The 24,270-nt window shown below is 35.4% G+C and overlaps 1 protein-coding gene across 1 annotated transcript in view; it reads left to right on the top strand.

Moving 5' to 3' along the window:
• GABRG1 (gamma-aminobutyric acid type A receptor subunit gamma1) overlaps positions 1-24,270 on the top strand; it is a 57,631-nt gene that overhangs the window by 17,228 nt on the left and 16,133 nt on the right. Inside the window, exons 3-7 of the mRNA XM_021524837.3 lie at positions 7,297-7,364; positions 19,439-19,659; positions 22,429-22,511; positions 23,512-23,649; positions 23,778-23,930. Coding sequence (XP_021380512.1) covers positions 7,297-7,364; positions 19,439-19,659; positions 22,429-22,511; positions 23,512-23,649; positions 23,778-23,930 — 663 coding nt within the window. The remainder of the gene's footprint in view (positions 1-7,296; positions 7,365-19,438; positions 19,660-22,428; positions 22,512-23,511; positions 23,650-23,777; positions 23,931-24,270) is intronic.

Raw genomic sequence — 24,270 nt, 5'->3', positions numbered from 1 at the left:
TCATTTCAAAAATGGATCTTAAGTCTTTAAGACTTAATTAAAGAGTTATCCCTAGACATTTTATTCTTACTGTAGGAAATTCATTTGGTCTATTTTGAGCAAATATAACTCAACTCAATTGTCTTCTTCCCTTAGCTAAGATTTTGAAAAAAATTTCAAGAGTCTAAAAATATAACTTAGGACCCTTTTTTTTAGTGGAATATAGGAAGAAAAACTGCAGCTGGTAGGAAGGCAATTTTGTCTTTCAATAGTCAAAGCATCAAATATAAATAAATATTATATTAAAAACATACATATATAATAAATATTAAATATAGAAATATTTATATTGCATAGAAATATTAAGCATAAATATTTGGAAGAATCTTGTTTTTAAAATATTAGTACATGAAACCTTGCCATCTCATTCCATGCAGGATCAAATAAGAAAAACAATATATTTGCTCTGAGTTTGTTTCCTGAAATGTGAAGGAAGAGGTGGAGAACATAAGTATTTGTGATGTACCTGGCATTCCCTATCAAAGGAATGCCATGTAAGTCTGTAAACAGCACCACAATCTAGACTTGCTTCATTTTTGAAGGGGAAGAAAATGACACAATCTCAAATTATGCATCTTCTTTTGAAAGCTTCTGACAAATTGTTTTCTTTCCCAAACTTCTTAGTTCTGTTTTATTGGTGACTGTTATCTTAGAGATGTTGAAAGGCAATAATTCTCTCCCTGTCAAAATATAATCACATGTGGATCTCATGAAGTTTGGTTTAAGTCTTTTCTTTCATGTTCATTTAATTGAATTACTAAAAACATTTAGACAACATGAAAAGTCCTCCAGCATGTTTTCCCTTAAATTCTCAGTGTGTGACAAATGTTTAGCTTACTGTTTGTTTTTCCCCATTTGATGCAATGACAGAAAAGTGATTGTGAGGAAATCTGTCTCTTCTATGATTCCTTCTAATGATTAGCTTGTAGGTGGGGATGAAAGAATAGAGAATTATTTTTCTCTTCTCTCCCCATGATGCTTACAAGTAAATGGAACAAATACAGAAGAGGAAATTATTCTGACATGTCAAATGCATTTAGATGCGCATGGAAGAATTTTGATGTAATTCTTACCTTCATTCTTCTGGTTATATTCTGAGTCTTGATAGGACAAAAACTGTCTTTTTGTGAGTAAGTCAATGTACAGCTTTTTGGATTCAAAATATCAGTTCCCAAACAAAGACACTTACTTCCAGCTTCTCTCACATAAATGTACCTATTCTCAAAAGTTCTGTAGCAATATGACCTTTGCTATCTGGGGCCAACATCCGTCCACTATACAAGAACATAAAGTCCATGAATAATCAGCCAGAGTAATGAAAAAAGGAAACATCTGGGAGTATTCACTTTGTTTTGAAGAGAACAAATGTTAAGTATGATTCTGCCACAAGGAAGAAATTTTGGACAACGTAAGATGAAATTTCTGACTTCAGGTGAAAGCACTGCATTCTGTCCAGTTGTTTGGGAGCTGCAGCATCTATTTGACAAACAAAAAAAAAAAATCAGGCTTTAGTTTATTCATCTTAATCTGCTTAAAATATGTGGTTAAAATCTGGTGTCAGATTCCTTTCTTCAGAGTGTATGTCAGTTTTTGTACAACAAGATTATTGAACTGGAATTTTCATTATCTTTCAAACCATTAGAATCCCACAGGATGTTCTTATGATTGAATTACAAAGCTCATTTGCAATAGCAACACTTTTTGTTTTGAACTTGGACTTTTTGGGTTTGAATCTCAGAACAGAATTAAGTTTTTTTCATGGTGTTGACACAGAATTTCAATGTCTCAGAGTGAGATAAGAGTTTCATTGTTAAACACGCAATTAGTTGAGGGAGATGTTAAAGGAGAGCCAAATGAAAATGGGAATTTGGAGGCAATACTGAAATTTAATAAGGGAATACCACTCTGCCATTTTTCTTTTTTTCTCATTCAAATATCCATGAGTTGTAGGAATTACTTAACTCCTACCCTTGGCTATGTTTAGTAATCTTACTAGTCTTTAACTCAGTTTATGTAGTAGGCTTGATGTGTTTGGAACATAAATGTTCTGGCATTCTTCTACTCAGTATGAAGTAATAGAAGTTATCAGATAAAGTCTCCTATCTATGGTGTAAATATGTTTGATTACAGATACAACCTTGGAGTGTTGATATACCAATAAAGCAATATTATTCTCACTGTAACATTACCTTCTGGGTGCATGATTTTATAAACACACTATTTCAGCTCTAGTCCTGCATCAAAGTAGCTATTATTTTTGAACTTCCCTTTTTAAAGGAAAGAATTCTGTCTTCTCATTTTTCACCTCTCATCCTAAGGATACTGATATATTAATATTATTCTATCAATGTACGGATAATTTTTTCCAGCAGTGATGTGTGTATGTGTGAAACAAAACTGCGCTACCTGGTAATTTAATTAAGAATAGGAAACAGTCATCACATATCTACAACTTCAGTGGGTGTTTTCAATTAACAGTTTAAGACAAATCATCATTGATGGAAATTTTAAGAATGGTGGGAATTTAAGGATAACTGCTCATGGACGTAGAAAAATTGGATACCTGGAAAAAATTGTATAGTTGTTACTGCCCTATAAGCAGGGCATGGGTAAATATTTACATCTTTCAAGTGCACTAATATGAATAGTCATGTTCTAAGAGATAAAAAGAATACATGGAAAATACAGAATTTTCAATCAGAAGTGCTAATTCTCAAAAATAAATGTATTGGAAAGTAATCTGTTGAACAGGTGCTCGTAGTGTAGCAGTGATGAAATTATGATATAGGCAGAATAGTAATATGCTCTAAGTGATGCCTAAAAATTTTTAGATTTTTATATATTTCTCATATATTTGTAACTTCACAGACTGTTAATATGTAGTTATAACTTCTAGTACTTTTCCTGACTTCTCCCATCTTTTAACAAACTCTTACTAGTACATTCTTGAAATTCTATTTATTAGTCTAGCGAGGACACTTTGTTTTGCACCACACATTGTAAACACAATAAGTGGAGGGCTAAAGGATCATGGGGGGCTCCAATGAGGCAGAACACAGAAGAAATTACCTAATCAACTGTTTTTCTAATTGGACAATATTTGTTAAATATACAAGTTAAATAACCTTATAAAAATGTAGAAATACTGTATCACATGTACATATTGCCATATTGTGCCACTGTGAGTGCTTTCCATTTAGGACTTGCTTTAACATTCTCATTTTAACACTGTTTGGAAAGGTTTTCAGTTTTATTCCAGGCAGCAAAACAAGTAGAAAAATATCAAGGAAAGTTAGAGGGAGATGTGTTTTGGGTTTAAGAATTTTATCCAAGAATTGAAGAAAATCAAAATACAAGAGCAAAATGTAGGCACAGATATTCAGGGAATGTTGAAGGTATTGGACATGTGCACTGCATAGAGAATCATGGAAATAATAAAGGTGATGGGGTAGGAGTATCTGCAAAAGACAGATTTATTTTAAATAGAAGGGTAAAAAGTTTAGAGAACAGGGCTCTGCTTTCATCAAAATCACTTTGAAAAAATTCTTCAGAGGTTGACCTGGAAGCCTGCTATAGACACTTGAGGCTGAATTTTCAATATAAGTAGCCATGTCAGTAATAATCTTAGATAGCTCATTGTGATAATTGTATTATTCCATTAAAAGCTATTACAAATTGAAGGACTCTGTTATTTCTGAATGTGGTAGTCACCCAATTTATTTGATGAATAGCTGCTTTATCACTAAAGGGGATGCCTCTTTAGGCAAGTAATGAAGAGTTATAGAAAACATGCTCAAAGAAAATAAGCCTGGGTGAAGTTACAACAATGGTCTTAGTTAAAGGGCATAAGAAGCATTAATTAAAAACAAAGGTCATGTGACTTTGACCTTTATTAGAAAATTAGGTAATTGTGGTAAACTATTGGGTTAGTGAATTTAGATGGACTACCCTGCTTTAGGTGAATGTATTTGAAGTAATGGATTGGAGGAATGAACATAGCAGAATTAAGCAATAAAAAGTGCAATGTTTTAGACTTTTACAATAATGATAATTATTTGTGTCAGGAGATAGGTGTTTATAGAATGAGAATAGCTGATAAGAAGAGCTCTTAAGTGTAGCAAGAAGAGATGTATCAAATATTAAAAGCTGGAAATTGAGCCTGCAAAAATATAGGCTAAAAACCAGGCACTTTGAATATCAGGGGCAATTACTAAAATAATTTGTCAATGACTGGGATAGATTTTTATCACTGTGATTTTTCTTACCAGGAATAATCTTTTTTTTTCATAATTTTTATAACCAGATGAAGTCTAGTCTAGTGAAAAAAACAAGTCAAAGCAGGAAATCAAAAGTGATTATATCTCTCTAGATTTGGCTTACCAAACAGGTTCCCTGTGTGCTTTAGCTACCTTAGAAGCTGACCTTGTGGTCAGCTGCTCCTTTGTGCTCTTCTTTCTCTGTCTCCCCCTTCCTCTTGAATATGCACTGTCTTGTCCTCTCACCTTCTTGCTTTACTCTAGCCTGCATCATACTGTCTTTCAATTAAATATTTAAAGTGTTCAAGACCTTTCTCCCCTTGTTTGGAGCACTGCTGCTCTGCACTTCATGCAGAATGTGTTAAATAGCCTTCTTCCTACTTGTGTTTTCAGGGCTGATACCAAGTTTTAAAGTAAAATAGAAAGCAATCAGGGTTGGAAAACCTCAATTTGTTCTTCTCAAAGTATCAAAAAGGTATTTTCCTGCAGCGTTTGTCATTTTCATGAACTGTTATCACTTCTAATTCAAGAACACAAGTGTTAATTAAGCCTTCTAATTCAGAAGTACATTTCTCTGTACCATACAGAAGAAATAAGGTAATAAAATAAGCTTCTTCCAGTCCTCTTGAATTGAGTTGGTCTCTCTGGATCATTTATGTCAATTAAAATAATTTCAACAGAGGCAGATTTTTAAACTGTTCAGTGGCTCTTAATACTTCTAATAATCTTATTCAGAGCAGTATGGAAAAGGCAAAGTGAACTGAGTGGCTCACTACAGGAAAGCCCTTGTGGCAGATGAAGTACTACATGATGCAAGTTAGAATTTCTTAAAATTGGCACAGCCCTCATTAAAAATTGTGTCGCTGACAGAACTTGAAATTTAGCTATTAATAAGGGATGCCAGTGGCTGAGATATCGATAGTGTGGTTTCACAGGAAATTTCCAATCTAGAGTAATTAATTGATATTTGAATTATTTTAGCAATTCATTTTTGTAGTAAAACTGGCAGATGAATGCAAAGACTGTTGGAAATGGAGTGGTTGCATCTGCAGAGTATTTAGCTCCTTCAGTATAACTGGAATTGAGAGGGGGAAAAAAGGAGAAGGAGGGGAAAGAATCCTGTGAGTTGTATTTCAATGAAGTATTCAATATTACTTGAGGGATAAGGCAAGATATACTTTGATCCACCTCCTTGTGTTCTGGTCTAGCAGTGGGGCTGCTGTTATAAATAGGATTGCAAATTAAAGGAAGAGGATATCTGTTTGCAGAATGTGATATATATAAAAAGATTACGTTATATATATGATTATATACATGCATGATAAACTCTTTTCTTACTCTGATATTTCAGTCTGTGTGTATGAGTTCTTGTGCTGTCTACCTTTCTTTATGAGCTCTGCAGAAACTGGAAACCTTTGCAGCTTAGAATCAAAGAATAACAGAATTACAGAATATTTTGAGTTGGAAGGGACCCATAAGTATCATTGGAGGAAGTACTTATTTTTTTTTCCCCAGGAAAGAAATTGGTTTCCAGAATCTGTTTAAACTTTCCCTGAAGCATGATCACAGGATGGTGGTCAAATGACTCTGTGCTCTGTGGTCATAGAGAAAATCCTTTGTTTCAGCCTCACTAGTGTGTATTTCTGTCAGGTTTATGTTCACATTATTAACCACATTTGGAATCAAGGCAAATTTCCTCCCAAGTGAGCTTGACAGGGAAAAGGTATCTTGGGATATTTAGGAAATGCATCTTGCATGTCATTTTATCTGACAAGGATGTCAATGTTACAGTCTTTCTTTCTGTATGTGTGTTAGAATTTTCAGAAATTAGGTTTGTTGTTAACCCTTGTCAATCTCTGAAATTTTGCTGTATAAAAAAATTAAATCTGAAGACCTAGGATCCCTCTCCCATAAAAGTCAAAATACCTTTTTGTTTGTACCTTCCCACTTTTTTTTATCTGCAGATTGAAAGAGATGCTTATTTTATCGTATCATACCATAAAAAGATTAGGAGAGCTCTATGATTATTATCCCTCATTTCAGTGGCCACAAGGACATATAGCCTCTGTGTCCACATTCTGGTTCTCCAGCACAAACTAGAAGAAGATGCTTGGTAAAAGGATGAAATAAAAATTCATCCTCTCCTCTTTCATTTGTGCCCTTTTTTCCCCGTATACACCAGTTAGGAGTTAAAAAATGAATTATCAGAGCTTCCTGTACTTCAGGCATCCCTTTTATGGACACTCTCAGACTTTGTGTCCTTCTGAAAATGCACAGAGTAGAGAGTATATTCTGTAATGGAATATGTTTTTAAAAGTTTTTGGTCTTTTTCTACACAGTGAGAGTGTTTACCCTGTTTTTAAAGAAAAATAAGTTTGCTCTTAAATTATTTTTATTGACAAGCTTTTAATTTGGTGTTTTAACCAGTGTATTAATCCAGGTAATGAAAGAACATTAGTAATCCCTAGGTGTGCTATAGCTTTATGAATTGAGGAAACCTGTGGTGAAAAGTTATTTTTTATCTGTTACATATTCTCAGTAGAAATTGATAAAGGCACTTCATATTGATTCCTTGCAGCTGATAAACGCATTTGTCCCAGACCTCATGGTTTGGTGTATGAAAAAAATGTTCCAAACTTATTTTCTTCTTAGGACTGTATTTTTATTTTGGAAGAGAGTTTTGTTGTTTGTTTTCTTTTTTTTTTTTTTTAATTCACTTTTCCTTTTTTTTCCTTTTTTCTGTCTTATATTGATCAAAAACCACAGGTGGAGATTGCATTATGAACGAAAAATTTCAAGTTGATAATTCTAAAAAGTCATATGAAATAAGAGAGACAAGTCATATATCATCCTTCACAAAATGAACAAACCAGAAATGTAATTATTCTCTATCTAATAAAAGTATACCAGATACACTGTTTTTAGCTAAATAAATTAAATTGCACTTACAATGCACAGAGTTACTTAAATATGTAACTGTTATGGTTACTATTTTGTTTAGTGAGAACTACGGTAATTGAAACAGATGTCTATGTTAACAGCATCGGTCCAGTTGACCCAATCAATATGGTAAGTTTTGACTATTGACACAAAATAACATTGCATGTTGTTATGGGTTAATATTGTGAAACAATTCTAATCCCCTTCAAAAATTTTTTATTGCTTTATGTGTATTCTTCTGCTGTTGGATATGATTGTAGTTATTGCAGAGGTACATTTAGTCTCTCTTTTTGAAATTGTTGTAATTTTAAAAATACAGTTTTTCTTTTAAAAAGTGAGGTCACACAGAGTACATTGAATCAGTTATCAGCTCCTTGTTTTAGTTTGCATTGAACATTTCCACAATATTTGTGTATATCTGGTTTATCTCTTCAGAGCCTAAGAAGAATAACAATTGACACAGTATTTGAACAAAACTATTTTCAGTGATCTATTGTTTGTTTGGTTTTAATTCAAAGTCATAGAAAGCAAAATTTGAGTTTTTTGTCCTTGTTCCATTTAGTTTTCTGTGTCCTTATCAGTGTGTGTGTATACATGACTGGTTCCTTAGAAGTTAAACAATGTGTCTCACTAGTCTGTGGTATGTCTGTTGAGATCTGACCTATCTGTTTAGTACCAACACTGAAGTGACATCACTTATGAGGAAGTTGAGGATGTGGTATTGTCTTAATTCTCTTAGATTATATGTTGTATGAAATTGTGGAGTCTTTAGAAAGGCCTTTTGGCATGACTTCTGCCCAGGACTAAGGGCTCTTGTCCTCAGGTGATTTTGAGTTTACCTCCTTTACTTCCTCCCTACAGAATTGCTGAAAGTACTGAATTTGCAAGGCAGAGAAAAGTTTTGTTTAGAAGCTGGAGTATGCCAGTGCAGAGGGCTTCTGAGAATTTCCAGAGAGTGCAGTAATCATCCATTATTAAGGATCTTGTGGTTTAGATGTATGTCATCATGTGGGGTGGAGAACAGCAACTTCCAGTGTTAGGAAGCCAAGCAAGAAAATCCAGTGGTACTTAGATACTGTGGGAAAAGATGCAGGTCTGTGGCAAAGGGCATTCATTCTAGCATAATGGTCTAACCAGCTGAGGGCTGTCATTACCTGGGCTGTGGCAGGGAAGTCCATGTCTCAGGCCAGGAGGTGGCTGGGTGGGGAAAATTTTCCAGCTTCCATGTCCGGTGTAAGTGGTGTCTTTGTTTTGTCTGTCTCCCTTCTGCAGTCTTTCTCTTTTGCTTCTCTCTGTCTAATCCTCTTCTGAGGGAGCTTACTGTGGAAGCAAATTGTGAAAATGTGTAAGGAGGCTCTAGCAAGTGGTAGAGACTTCTTTTTCCAGTAACCTATGTAAACTCTTCAGCCTGTGGCCAGTAGGCATTGCACATGCTGGAATGGAACATGAGAAATGCTTACAGCTGCGGTTTTTGAGTTTGAGAGAGCCAGCACATGGCTGGCTTTGCAGAATAACCCTGCTCCACCTCCCATGCCCTTCTCTTGTCTCTGCAGCCACTGGGCAGTCTTGCAGCTATAGTTCAGTTAGGAACCTTGACCTCATGTGCCCACAGCTTCCTTCCAGGGCCTGGGAGTATCAGCCGTGGAACTATTGCATGTCAGTTGTTTAGGGGTCTCTCCACGTCTGCTAGAGCTGTGCTAGACCTGGGTGGTGGTGTCCCTGACATGCTGCTAGTAAAATCCAGCCATGCTAGCTTATAGTGCAAGGTAAGGATTGGCATCCCACTGAAAAGGTATATTACTTCACTGGAGAGTGGGATCCTGATAGTTAATAATGGGTGTTTCTCTCCAACCTTCTGATTTCTCTTTAAAGAAAAAAATAATGAAGCATGACACAAAGGGTAATAAGGTAAATGTTACTAAGTTACAGAACTTTAGAAACTATTCTATGCTTTTTAGAAATGGAAAGAAAGCTACTTAGCAATTTAAATTAATTTCTTAAACTACCGTGGCCCTCATAAGAGGGCAATTGCTTTCACTGGCTTTGCACTTCAAGAACATAGTTTGTATGAGCATCTAACCTCAGTACAGAGATCAAACCTTTGTAAAAATAAGTAAAACCATATACTTGAAAATACTTTGATTAAGGTTTCCAAAAAGAAGTTTTTATTCTGGGGAACAACAGTCTCAGCAAAATATATAATAACAAATTTTACCCTGTAAGTTCCGTTTATGTGAGCTGTTGATTTCATTAGGAAGGCACTTTCCCTGGAGTCAATAATTGAGATTTTTAAATAATAATCCAAAATTTGCTTCCATTTCAAGGGCCATCTTTGGCCCCTAATTTTATTATGTACTAAGAGAATACATTTTCTGTGATTTCCAATCACCACTGGATTACTCATATGCCAGATACGTTAATTCACTCTGGCAAATGATGTCTTTTAACTATCAAGTTTGGACACAATATAGCATGACATAGAGGGTATTTTTTCTGACAGTGATGCTGAAGCAGCATATCGAGGATATTTGTCTGAAAGCTTTAGAGAAGAAGGTGTGCTATGAGAAGAAACAGATTTGGTTTTTTAATTGTCTATTTTCCTATTTGATAAACTTTAATTGTCTGTTTTGCTATTTGATAAACTTCCACTTTTGTATTTGAGGTCTATGGATGACATTCATTAGAGCTTGTTTTTGAAGTCTTTTGTATTTTGGCTTTCACTATTTAGCAAGATCTAGACAACATTTTAGATTCTATAGTCACCCCATAATTAAGATACATTTTCCTAGAGCTTGTGATCTCTTCAGGCATCTGCATCCTGAGTAAACATTATAAACAAGTGTCTGGATCAGTCGAGTATTTAGGTTTATAATACTAAGTCTAAGGATTTTTGAATCTTTCTTTTAGAGCTAATCCCTGCTATGCATGTGCAACAGCCACGTAAAATGCAGCTAAGTGCCATTACGTGGCACACTCAGGACTACCTGGGTATCAAGTCCAGCCAACATGGACTTGTGAAAGTAAGGTCCAGCTTGACCAATCTAATCTCCTTGTATGACAAACTAACCAGCTTAGTACGAGGGAAAGGCTGTGTTCTATCTCAACTTCAGTAAAATACTTGACACCATCTCCCACAGCATCCTTCTGGAAAAAGCTTCCTGAATGAAAGGAAGATCATGAGGGATGAACTTTGGCCCATACTCGAGAATTTATGAGGTTTCCTAAAAAGTTGTGTGGATTCAGCGTGCAAGCAGTGGAAATTTTTGGAAAGTATATGCACATTATGCAGATTGGTTTAATTCTTTTTCAAATGACAGGAATTCTGTGATCAATTTGTTCATAAGACAGGACAAAAGTACCAATAGGTCTTTGAATATTACCTGTTTCTTATTGTACAGTATCTTTGAAAGAAGTTAGAATTATATTTTTTTCCCAGTCTATATTTTTATTTCAGTTAGGGAACATAAATTCCAATCATTGTGGCGCCTGTCAGCACTACAAGTGATCATGGTTAATTGGCTCACTCAGAGATTGGTGGATGCTGTTCATGTACAGCAGCTGAGTAAATATTTTTCCAGTAGCCTTAAGCATTGTGGAATATACTTAAAAGTCAAACCAAATATTTCTCTAGCATTTCTCATGTTACTATCTCTAGAAATTGAGTAATACTTCACAAGTACAATTTAATGATTGTTCTGTCTTTTTTTATTCCACAAAAAGATTAGCTTTAATTGATTAATCTGGTTCTTTCAGTTTGATTACTGCTATTGCAAAATATATCTAAGATTATCTTGTTCAGGGAGAATTGGTCAAATACATGCAGTATTCTGCTCATACTGGGACAGCACAGCAGTTCCTTTTCAGCAGTTGGTCCCAATTCCTGTGATCAACTTGAAGGGAATGGTGGGGGGTGAGGGAAGATGCAGTTACTGTACAACTGACAAATGTTGCTGTAGCCTTCTGAAACCAGAGCAGAGAACAGACATCTTTTCAGTCCTGACTTTAAACAGCATTCACTATTTTTCCTGTTTTCAGCTGCAGTTTACCAATTGTCCCTTAATAGGTGTGAAGCCAGGGGAGGTACTGAAGGATCCTTATGAGTCACTAGGAAAATCTATGCTCTTTGCTGTAAAATATGGCTGAATTTCTATATGCCATATAATAGCATTGCTATTATGTAAGGCTGCAGTCTTTTCATGCTGTGGTTGGTTCTTAAATCTCAGATTAGTTCATGCTTTAGGAAATACTGGTTTCGTATTGTACCATTGCATCACTTAAACCCCAGTTGGCATGGTTGAATTAATGATAATAATCAATATAGTATTAAAAGTACTACTACTATGACAACTACTGTTTATTTTTACTTCACTCCCCTTATGTCATCTCAGATTCATAGCATTCATAGCCAGAGCAATAACCACACTGCCTCTGAAGTATCTGAGATTTCAGACATAAATGCTCTGTGGTTACATGGCACTAATCTGTGATTCTGGAACTTGTTGAAGAAATGGCAGGAGTACTGAGCGGTGGATGAGCATAGCATTAGACAGCAATTCTGAAAAAGCTTCCTTTCTTTTTATCTGTGGTCTATCTGTCAATGTGTTGTGATAAAGTCTCTTAGTTTCTTGTGTTTGTAACACTTGGTCTATTTAAGTATTGATGTGAATGTATTTCTTAAAGCTTTTCCTTTGTTGCTTCTGCACAGTATGTCTTCCACAGTCACCTTTTCTTCTCCTGTGCTCAGTTCCTTCTTGGAAGTTTCATGCACAAATTTAGCCACCTTTCTTTGTCCATAACCTGCTATTCTGTTTCTCCTTGTGTCCTAAGGGGTCTAAATTCTGTCCTGTGTCACTCATATGTGTTCATAGTTGTTTTGTTAGCTCAGTATGGCTAAATCACAGCTTTAAAGCTGTGATTTACAACTTTTGACCTCTTGCTCACTCTAAGCTGCTGTGAATAAACATTATTCTATGCCATTGAGGACTGAACTCTAAACATTTTCTGTGATGTGATGGATCTTAGAACCAGGAGTAGGGTCTCAGTTTTAGTCTTGCAAAATCTGAATACAAAGGGATTTTATATTTCTGTAATTTTTAACCCATTACATGAAATTCCCCCTTGTTACACTAATGTATTTCTGTAACCTTTCCAGTTGCAGCTTGGCTCCACTCGTAGAATCTAGAGATGTCCTATAGGGAGAATTTTCCACTTTTTCAACTGACTTGTCTCTTGCTCAGGTTCTTCTTTTGTCTTCTCTTTCATTGGATTTCACACCTAAACTTTCCCTTTCACTTTCAAGGTACTTCAAAACCTGTCTTCAGTGATTTTTATTTGGCTTTTTTTTTTTTTTTTTTTTCTTCCCTCAAGAGGCCATTTCCTGCCTCAGATCTTGCTAGTTTCTGCTCCCATACTTTCAACTTTTTATATCAGTTTCTCCCAAGCTGCCCTTTATGCTTGAAAGAAACTTCCTATAAATGCCTGCAAAGCCACTTCATTGTTTCTTGTTTTGTTTCTGTTTAAACTTACTTTTCCTTTTGCTCATTTCCCATTTTTCCCCCTCTGTGAAGTTTACAAAATATCCCAAAGAATTAAGCTCGTGTTGTGCTAAAGTCACTATCTGTAATTATGTCCCTGTTGGCTCTCCAAATCTTGACTTTTGTGTTAAATTCAAGCCACCAGCTCCTTGCAGAGGTTATGTGTCCTTTATAAGCAATATTGAGTGCCTGCATAGTTCAGTTCTGGTCCAAGATGATCTAAACCTAGAGTAATGTTAATGTAAGTATTACATAGCACTTCATTCAGAAGGTAAAGATACTGACTAGCATTAAAGCTAACCCAAACAGTACTCTCTTTTCACCCCAAAGCTGCACAGACTACTTGTCTGCTCTGATGTATAGTTTATCTTTACTTCCTGTGCCCTGATATCCTCTCCAAATACTCTCTGTCTACTTCAGCTCTGTTATGTCCCTTGTGTCTGCAGCTAACACAAGATGCATTTAATTTTTGTCTGTACCTCTTGTATCTGTGTCAGCTATAAGATAAATATTTTGAAGAGCATTACACACATTTAATTCCTTATCTGTCTGTCTATACGGACATATGTCGTGCTGCATTCCAGTTGGATGAATAATTCTGCTGGCCTAGATAAGTCTCTTTGCCATCAATGTTGGGATTTTTGACCATGGAAGGAGAACCATGTACATCAAAGGCCAAGCAGTAACTGTGCAATTAGTTTAGCTTTGAAAACAGTTGCACTATACTGAATGGTGAAGTATTCCCTTTACTTATAAATGGAAACTACAAAATCACATATGCTTGAGTAATGTAAGGCTTTGTTGTTAAAGTTGCCTGTGAGTCCAATTTTGGCTAGAGTTACCTTCCTAATTACAGGAAGGTTAATGTAGCTGCTTAATTTAGAAAGTACAGTCAATGGAGCAGATAAACAGTATTGACAATCTCTAAGCCAAAACCTTAATATGTTTATTCCTGCATTTTTGATATATATGTATTTACACATGTTTGGTGGTTGGTTTGTTTTTATTTTTGTGGGGGTTTTTTGTTTGGTTGGGTTTTTTGTTTCAGTTTTGGGGTTTTTTTTGGTTGTTATTGTGGGTTTTTGTTTTGTTCTGAGTTCTCTAGTTCTTTCTAGAGTTTAATGTTTATTCATAACAGCTACTGGCTGAAATATTCAATATTCTATTGAAAAGTAAATAAAAACTTTTAATGTAACTTTTACCATGAGACTGTATATAGATTATGCATATAATTTATTTACTTCCTCTCCTTATGCTCTCTTCAAATTACCAAAATCTAAGATGACAAAATAAAAGCATAGATTTTGATGAAGTGCTTTAGTAACTTTTCTAGCTAATCTTTTCACTATTGGCAAGATTTTAATGATAGCTCAAAATCTACAAAACATTGAAATAATTCTTGCCTTTGTTGTTTGCATCTGTCAATTTGCATGTTCAAAATAAGGACTAGATTAGCACAGATGCCAAATTATGATGTGAAGAGTGAGATTTTTTCTGAATTGTGACTATGTAGGCCTTGCTGTACTCCCTCACCTTCTGTAGATATAATTTGCTATATTTCCACTTACCCTGTACATATGCTCTCATAGCATCCTCCAGTGTGATTATCTGTAGAGTTATAGCAATCTGACTGATTAAAAGACTCTAAAAGCAGACACTTCTGTTCACTGCATTTCCTGCAACCCTCACCTCTTTCATGGCTGCAGTATCATTAATGTAATATTACAGGTATGTGTCAAAAGCACTGTGGTCTGTTGGATCTATTATGTTTCACCCTAAGGTCAGCAAATTCAGATTGCTTTAGAGATCAAACTAATATGGTTTACTAAACCAAAAATTTTTACTTTTGCTTTGGTCTCAGCCATGGGGATTAATTTCTGAAACCATCATTGGCCCTGAAGCAGCTCAAAAAAATCTCTTTAAAGGGCTTTTAAAGTAACCTACCAGGGAGAGTAGATACATTTTCAACATTTTGTTAAGAGAGGTTATACATCAAGGATAGGTTAAGTATTTTAATAAATTACTTTATAGCCCCTTATTGATGTCCAGAGAAATTTGAGTGAGGGAAAAGGTAAAGGTTACGGATGTTTACTGGCACTGCCCTGGGAAAATGAGGATAAATTGGCTAATGCTTGATGCTTTATTTTGTGCTTACCTCTTAGGAAAACATGTGGTTACTGCTTTGTCTATGATTTTTTTTTTTTAAATCTTTTCACCAGAATACTAAATTGGTATTTGGTATTAAATCACATCTCTTGTTGTGAAAACGTATAGGCTGACAGAATACTTTCTATAGTTTTCCCTTCTTAATTTTTTTTCTGAAAAATTCCCTGCCTCACTGACATTGAATTCTAGTTTAAGAAATTAGAATGCAGTGTAGAATAGAATGATAAAGTAACTGACCAAAGTCATGCCAACTTGTTAGTTGAACTGGTTTGAGGGGCTCCATATGAAACAGATTTCAGAATGTGCCATTACAGGAACATTGAGGTGCCCTTGACAGAAAATCTTGAATTTGGAAGAAAAGCTGGGGTGGGTTTCAGAGCAAAGATTGAATAAATGATAGGAATATGTTTTTATTTATTTTTCTATGAAATTCACTGGTCATAAGCTCCATTGTAGGTCTGTAGTTTGCAACAATTTTTTTTAGTTCTGAGTTTGGTTTTGGGACTCTGCCTTGATTTTCTTTTTCAGAAAACAGAACTAAGCCACTTTCTCCTGTTCTTAAACAAATGTGTTTGCACTTAACATATTCCAGCCAATAATTTAGCTACTTGTTACTTGCTTTCTCCACAATTTTTTCATTGTGGAATATCAAATCAATTGTTAGACTGTCAGGCAAAATATCAAGGAATTTTTTTTTTTTTTTTTTGCTACATTTTTTCCTATCCTTATTGATATTTTATTGGAATTTGTGTGATGCAGTTTATAAAGAGAAGCAATTGTATTAGATGATATCTGCCTCTCTTTCACAGCTTTCCAGTAAATAAAAAAGCAACCCACTGACCTGTTTTGAAGTCTGACTTTAACTGAACTGTTCATGACAATTAAACATATTGAGGATTTTATTTATCCCCCTTCAGCAGCTGTTCCTACTTTGTTTAAAGTAATTGTTTTTATATATTAAATGACTTTCACTCAGGCAATGACTCTGTCAGTAGTCTCAGTTTGTGCCCTGCCTGGCCCTTTGATGGTAATCTCTGATTAGTCACACTGTTCCCAGCCTTTGGAGTTTGTTATGAACTTTTACAGAGGAAAGAGATGGAGGAGGATTGAAGTTATATGTAAATAATTAGGCAGGTGGGCACTTCATGCCAGCTGTGAAAAAAAAGTACTCAGCAATTTAACCAAATGCCAAATATGAGCCAACATGTGCCATTGTTCTTGAACCCTGTGAGGCTAAATATGAATAAGCATGCATTCTGCTGTGGCTGTGACTAACAAAGCCGTAGATGGGTTCCACTTTATTCTGCATGGCTATTTTGCCATTAGTTTAATTCGAAAGAGAAGGTAGAAACCAATTTTTATGGTTGCACGATGGCATTAAATGGTGAGTTACATAAAAGACTAGTAGAAGTGATAGGAGTGTTAATTTTAAATTTTGTAAAAAAAACAAGGAAAGCAAGATAATTGGCTAGAAAGATTTGTTGCGCTAAAAGAATATTGTATAAATCTTGTTGCTGTTGTGCTTGCTTATGCTATCTCTCAAAAAAGAAAGGGATTTTATTAATCTTGTTTCAGAAATAAAGTACTCAGAAAAGGCAGTATGGTGATTTTTCTACCTAATTTTTAATAATTTTTATGGACCCATATTTTCCCTTCTTAAAAGGAAGTAGGAAATATTTTGGGCTAAAAATGTGATCACATGTAAGATACATTTTATGATGAATTATTTGCCACCTCAGGATGTGTTATGTACCCTCAAACACAGAGAGGTCTCAGGGAGGCATAGGATAAATAGATATGCTGAAGAAGTAGGTAGTAATGTCCCCAAGGCAGATGGTAGAAGTGGAACAAGTGTTCTTGGGTGAAATCAGAGCACTGTCTCTGGGTACCTGCTGAAGACCCACCATGAGGCTGCAAGTCCGTGTCTTTCAGATGGGATGAGTGGTAGGATTATGCCTGTAGCTGGCTGATTAGAGAGGGAGAGGGAGAAGGATATGTCTGAGTCAGAAGTGCGAGCTTATAAATGGAGGACAAATCTCTTCAGGTGTGTTACAAGAGGCTAGCACTTGGATCTCATTTGACATTCAGCAAGACACTTGGAAACAAGACATTACTAATTTTCTGATGTTAAATTATTGTGTACTGGGTTATTTTTGAACAGGTTTAAATGTACTGTGAAGAATTGTTCTTGGGGGCATTTTTTGTATTTTTTTTTCTTTTTTTTTCCAAAAGTTTTCTTAAGAACTCCTCTAATACATGCTGTTTTCATCTGAGATAGAACCAATTTTCTACTTAGTAGCTGGTTCAGTGCTGCTGTTTGGATTTAACAGGATAGAAACTTGCATATTTAATACTGAAAGAAAAAGAATACGAGCATCTGAGTCCACTGAGGCCATTCCCTTGTTTTTTGTGTTCAAAATAATCTTCCTTTTTTTATTACAATTTTTTAGTGTGGTTGATATTCTATGACAAGCTGTGTTTTCTTGCTTGGGTGGATTTGACTATAATGACTGATAATTTTTTTTTCAAACCAGGCATAGCTACTGTGAAGTGGCTGCTTCGAGTAGCACCTTCAAACTCAGACGGTCTTCACTTTTCATACATTTTATCATATCTGTTGATTTCGCTTGCTTCTTTTCTTCTTTCGCCTATTTGTATTGTAAAGGCAATGCGTAAATCTTTGCTCATTCTGTCCCATTAAAGCCCATTAAAACACTTCTCTGGTGCGCTGCCTTGGGCTCTTCTTTATACTAGAGAAAGGCAAGTTTCATTTTCAGTAACCACTACAAATGAGCACAGAAAGCTGAATTTTAAGGCTAAACAGTTGCAGGGCTTTCACAGGTATCTGTAATTCTATTTACAGAAAAAAAATAGGTCAAGGACTTGTTTTGACATTCAAAATCTTCCTTGGATGGCACTGACTCTCAAGAAATATGCAGTTTTAGAACAAAGTCACCTTAAAACTGCATTTTTATAGTATTTTTGGTCTCTCTATTTCTCCACTGTTTTCCTCATGCATTAGTTGCTCATAAACTTTGGAAAACACTGAATTGTCACAGTTCAGGTGGTAATTCATCTGCCATGCATCACAGAGCAAGAGGAAGCCTCCCTCTAACGTATCTGTTTCCCGAATTTGTACTTTTCCCATTTGGAGATGTGGGAAAATTAAGAGAGATTAAGACAGTGTTGGAATGTCTGCCTTGGTACTTCTCAGGGATGAAGTGCCAAATTTCTCAAATTTTTCTAAGAGATGGGTGCTATCAGTTGCTGAAACTGGTGAGGAATCTGTAACTTTACAGTTGGCTGCTGTGATTGCTTAAAAGGAAAATGAACAAAAAATCCACTACAATCAATGAAGCCTTCAGCTTTATTTAAAACTAGAATTGATTGCACTATGCATTTTTTATTGACCAAGTAAGCTAGTACTAACCCCTTTGGCTCAAGGAAGAGTGTGAACAGCCTCCTCCTCACTTTTGCCTGTGCATTCAACCCATAACTGAGAGGTGAACAAGCAACACCCAGTGTTTCAGCCTGGTCTCCAGCTCTTTCCCTGCAGGGAAGCTGCTCATTGAAGCCCGCATGGGGCAGCTGTGTAGGAAAGATCACATCTGCCATCGGGTAGTGAGACTGTTGCCATTAAGGTTGGAGTATGGTCTAGAACTCTGACCACATGGAGAGGTGCTGCTTTATCCCTTTGTCTGAAGTGCAGAAACAACTGGCTGGATTCTTCAAAAAGCAGAATTCTTTTATGCGCCTGTATTGAGATCTCTCTCAAGTTTTACTGTGTCAAGAATTATTTCATAAAATTGGGTTACCTATTATCTATTTATTTCATTTTTCATCTTTCTTTTCTGGCCATAAGTCTACAGAGGAATTTGATTTGGAAGAAGGAGCTTCCTTGAGGCTTTAATAAGTAAAGTGGAATTTCTTTAGGGAAATTTCCTTCTTGTTTATGAATATGTATGCTTTTGTGGATATGTTGGTATGTGTGTGAGGCAGACGGTAATGGATAGTTCTGCAAACTGCCATGTTTAATTTCCACATACTCATGAATTCTTCATAATCTGAAATTTCTTGAAAAATGTTAAATTGTGTGTTGAAAAGTTTGGGGAAAAACCAGAAAGCTTGCTTTGTTTGGTTCTTAAAGATTTAGAATATCTGTCATAACATAGTCTAACCCTGAAGTACTAAGCTTGCCCTTAAATTTCTGTCCAGGGCCCCCAGAGGTGATTGCACTGTGCGGGAACCTCCAAGTTACACTCCCATCACATTATCTTCTTCCTGAAGTAATCAGTGTGTGTCAGGGGAGAGGAGGTAGTGACAGAAGGCTGTGTGCATCTTTTGTCTCTCATTCTGGGTTCACTGGCTGCTGTCTGCTATGCAAATGGTAATACAAAAGAGAATAGAGGAAGCGGCTTCAGATTTGTATATGAGTCAAAAAAACAGGTGGCTTTCAGATGCTGGTAAATGTAAATATAGATATGGTTGTTTCTCTGTTTTTAGGAATACACTATAGATATAATTTTTGCCCAGACTTGGTATGACAGTCGTCTAAAATTTAACAGCTCAATGAAGGTGCTCATGCTTAATAGCAATATGGTTGGAAAAATCTGGATTCCAGACACTTTCTTCCGGAACTCAAGGAAATCTGATGCTCACTGGATTACAACTCCAAATCGTTTGCTTCGAATCTGGAGTGATGGAAGAGTATTATACACTCTAAGGTGGGTTTTTATTATTTGGGTAGAAAAATATCCAAAACTGTGCTATGAACAAGAATATGAAAATAATGAATATGAATCAAATTCCTGGCCTGTCTTTTGTTATGGACCATAGGAATTTTCAAGGAATTGATTAAACAAGAAAATAAAAAAGATCGTTTGATCATGAGAAAGATTAAATTTGTAGTATTAAATATAAGGCAGAGAGAATTGCCTAAAAACAAATGAAGGTGATAGCAAATTTTGTTCTCATTTAGGTGCAGGCAAGATTTTAAAAAGGATGCTATGTAGTATATAGCTTCATGGTGGTCTGTCACTAATATACTGCAGATAAATTATTTTTGGTCAAAATACTTCATAATCTAATTTCCACCAAAATATTCTTTAAGTAAAATATTAAATGCTTCAAACAATAAAAATTATAAGAAGTTTGATTAAAGCTAAGGCCCAAGTCTTGCATGTACTTCTTAACATATTTACACTTGTAAGCTATTAAAATCAACAGATCTGTTCATCCAAAATAGGCATAAACATGTTGCTGGTAATTCTACTTGGCAAATGGGAGATGAATGTGCTGCTTTCAAGCTTAAGGCTATCTGTACTGATTTTTGAGTCACTTTTCAAAAAGTTCTTGAACGGCCATGGTCTACAGAAAGTATTTTAGGGTCATCTCTTGTCATATTTTCTAAATATGCTGAACAAATCTTTAATAAATCAGAAGCTGATCAAGAAGTAGTCTATGCAGCAGATGTCATAAATATGATTTTGCACTTAAGAGTTTATTTATTTGTTTATTTATTAATTTTTTTAAAAAGTGGCACTTTTAATTACTTGTCAGTCATTTATGCTGTGTTCATATGCAGTATATGTTGTATGAACAATGTATAAATTCTCATATATCAAATGTAAGAAGAATTAGAATGCTTTTAAAGGATTCTCTTCTCTGAATTTTTTCTTAGCATGCATCATTTGAGAGTAGACAGACATCTATGAAGAGCACTTTTTAAATGGATTATTATGCCAGTTGGTGTTTATGAAAGTCTCTAGAGAGCCCCTTCTGTTGACATGCTATTTTTTTTTCTTTTTCTAATTAGCAATTGTAGAGTCATACTTGGATTTACCCTTTCATTGTCCATTTATTTTCAATGAAAATATTCTTCTAAAGAGATTCAAAGTAACAGAAGGAAGTAAATATGAGCAAAAAATCATGTGAGCCCTCATGAGCAATAGGTTAGAATTGCTGTGAATTACTGTGTCAGAGAATGAGAAATAAAGTGCAACGAGCTGGTAACTGAACAGCAGAACAGGCTTTCACCCTGTGCTGCAACACACAAACATCTGTATGGGTGAGGATATGGCCTGAATTTGACCTAAGGTAAAACAACATTGAGAGGTTCATATCTGGCTTATTGAAGGAATGATAATATGATCCGACAGTGCTCCAGATTCGTGGGCTCCCATGTATAGCCACTCTTTCCTTGTCAGTAATTTAGGGGGCAGATGTGGTGAAAATGTTAACCAGCTTTACAGAATCTCCTCTGAGGGTGGCCCGTGGTCTGCCCATAGCACCATCAGTGATTCCAGATCTACTTGTGGTGCTTTTAACACAAGGCTCAGCTTGTTTTCTTTTTCTATGCGTGTTTAACTACCCGAAAATTGAAAGTGGAAAGTAAAAGCAATAAATGCATGGATCATAGTTGACAAATTTGAAAAGCATCTCCATAGCGATGCAAGTATTCTACTTGAAAGTGTGGAGAAAAGTCTTTCTTCCTCTCTCCCACAGTGTATGCTAAGAAATACACTTTTCCTTACAAACCTTTGGTCAGGTCATAGTGGCAGTTTGTGTAGAATAAATACTTTTTCAGAGACTTGTAAAACTATCTGTCAGCATGTCTCAGAGTCTTTTCCTATCTCTTGTCTAATATGCAAGCATTGCACACAGTCAGGTATGCAAGCATTATGACAATTTTTAAAGCTGATTTTAGAAGACATTCTGCCTTTCTATATGGTGTTCCAACGAAGGAGGAGGTGTTTTAAATGCAAAGAAGTCAGTTTGAAGTCTAGCCCCTTCTTTTAGCTTACTAGTGAAAGATAGCAGAATTGGGTTTTGCACTTATTGCTTGGAAGTCCTGTGAAAATCTGTGATAGCATTTTCAAAAGCAAAAAGTGATTTATGAGTCCTAAATCAGTTCTAAAATTTTTATAAGTTGTGAATTATTTGAATGCCTTAGACATTAAATAGGTAGAAACATAGTTTGCCTTTTTGTATCCAAATACTGATTTCACCAGAGGTGCTTCCATGAGTATAGAGCAAATGCAATGTGCCCTACGATTTTTCTGTTATGTAAAACCACCAGACACAATGATGCCAAATGCAATTTGACTTGATAAATGTGTTCTGCAAAAACTTCATTTTTATGCTGTCATAATCTTCTCTCCTTCCCCTGTCTTCAGACCCTAATTTTTATCCCCTATTTCTTGTAGAGATGAGAGGTGCCCCCAGATCAACTGAAATTTTGGAAATGGCTGGAAATACCAATTGAAACAGCAGAGATCCTCAAGTTGCATCCACTAATAATTTCTGTTTTGTTCTTTAGTGCTAATGCTGGGTGTTGTTTTCCTGATACACAGGAGGCTATTCATAATATCCATTAATTGGCAAAATTTATTTCTGTGCATGTTCTTTACTATGTAGTTTGAAGTATCTGAATTCTTGAATATAACCTATTTTCTTTTTTTTTTTTTTTTTTTTAACCTTCCTTTTCTAATTAGGTTGACAATTAATGCTGAATGCTATCTTCAGCTTCATAATTTTCCTATGGATGAACACTCCTGTCCTCTGGAGTTTTCAAGCTGTATGTGGTAGAACAATTTTTTGTCCTCTTTACATTCAGGCTTTAAATTTACTTGAATTTTGGCATCAAGAGAGAAAATGTTTACTTTTTAAAGCCTTGTGGCAAAAGAAAGAACTGACCATTCATGTTTTAACTAGATTTATTGCATTATTTAATACACTAATGAATGAGTTTAATCACATGTATTTTTTGCAACTTTAAAAATTGTCTTTTTGCTTAGGAGTCTAATACAGTGCCTATTCCAGTTAATGGAAATGCACTGTCCTAGAAAAACTTTGTTTTCTTATGCCTGCAAGACCTGACAACTTTGAATTAGTTCCATATGGTATACTTAAAAGGAAAAATAAGTTATGTCTTCTTCAACTTGCTCCTGTAAATGCTGAATCAGTACAATAAGTCCTTTTCCTTTCAATGGGACTTAGTTTATATGAGCAAAACCACAACCTTCAGGTTCTACTTTTGATGCAAACTATGTTAAAAAAAAATCCTAGGCAATTGTGCTATTGTAATCATACAATCATTAAGGTTGGAGAAAAACTCCAGTATCAAGTCCAACTGACTTGAACTTGTCCAGACTAAACACCAACTTCTCAGCTAAACCATAGAACGAAGTGCTGTGCCCAGTCGTTGTGCACTTTGTTTGCACAGTGTCTCTACGTCTAAGCTCTTTCTGATAATTTAACAAAAATATAATGACATTTATATTTTAATAGTGATGTTTCTGAGCCAGTTTTTTTTTACTGGAGTTCGAGAATGCCACTTAGATATTTTCTAAACATTTGTATTTACACAGTTTTTGATTGAGCTTACATTTACCTAGGCTTAAAATTGAGGCCATTTATTTTGTGGTTAAATTTTAAGTGTGTCAGAAGGACCAGGGATGGTCTCTGATGCACTGTATGTACACCTCTGATTTAGTTTATGAGTAACTTCAGAGATCAGAAAACATGTTTAGGTAAATTCTATGGCTGAATATTTGGTTTATTTTGTTTCATTCTAGATGGATATCCCAGAAATGAAATTGAATACAAATGGAAGAAAACATCTGTTGAAGTGGCAGATCCAAAATACTGGAGACTGTATCAGTTTGCATTTGTGGGGCTACGAAATACAACTGAAATTTCTCATACCTTGTCTGGTAAGGCAAAGTGTTGAGTTTTATTTTGTGCAATATCTATTTAGATCGAGACTAACAGTTGAAGTTACTACTGAAAGCCATATTAGATGTCATATAAATATTTTTTATTATTTTTCTTAATTCTTTAGGTGATTATATTATTATGACAATATTCTTTGATCTCAGCAGACGTATGGGATATTTTACTATTCAGACATACATTCCTTGTATACTCACAGTTGTTCTTTCATGGGTGTCATTTTGGATCAATAAGGATGCAGTTCCTGCAAGGACTTCTCTGGGTAAGTGTCTTTTTTCAGCCTTGAATAATCTGGTACTCTCAAGGAATACAAATGTGCAGCAGGGAGTAAATTAACCACAGTTTATTCCCCTTCAGATTGTGATGATTGGTCATTTTCTCTCCTGAACTGCAACACTGGGAGTAGGAGAATCCTGTTGTAGTTGCACGGCAGTTTAAGGAAGAAATGCTGAGCATGGAAATCCTGAAGTCTTGTGGGTCTGCTCTTGTTCACATAAATACATTTTTATTTCTGTATGGTGTTTTTTATCATCTCCAGGGACTGTCATGTGGCTGTTGTTAGAGACTTAGCATCATGGAACAAATGAAGTCATTACTACATG

The sequence above is a fragment of the Lonchura striata genome, chromosome 4 (genome assembly GCF_046129695.1).
Source record: "Lonchura striata isolate bLonStr1 chromosome 4, bLonStr1.mat, whole genome shotgun sequence".
NCBI classification, from domain to species: domain Eukaryota; kingdom Metazoa; phylum Chordata; class Aves; order Passeriformes; family Estrildidae; genus Lonchura; species Lonchura striata.
This window is presented reverse-complemented; position numbering and strand designations above follow the sequence as displayed.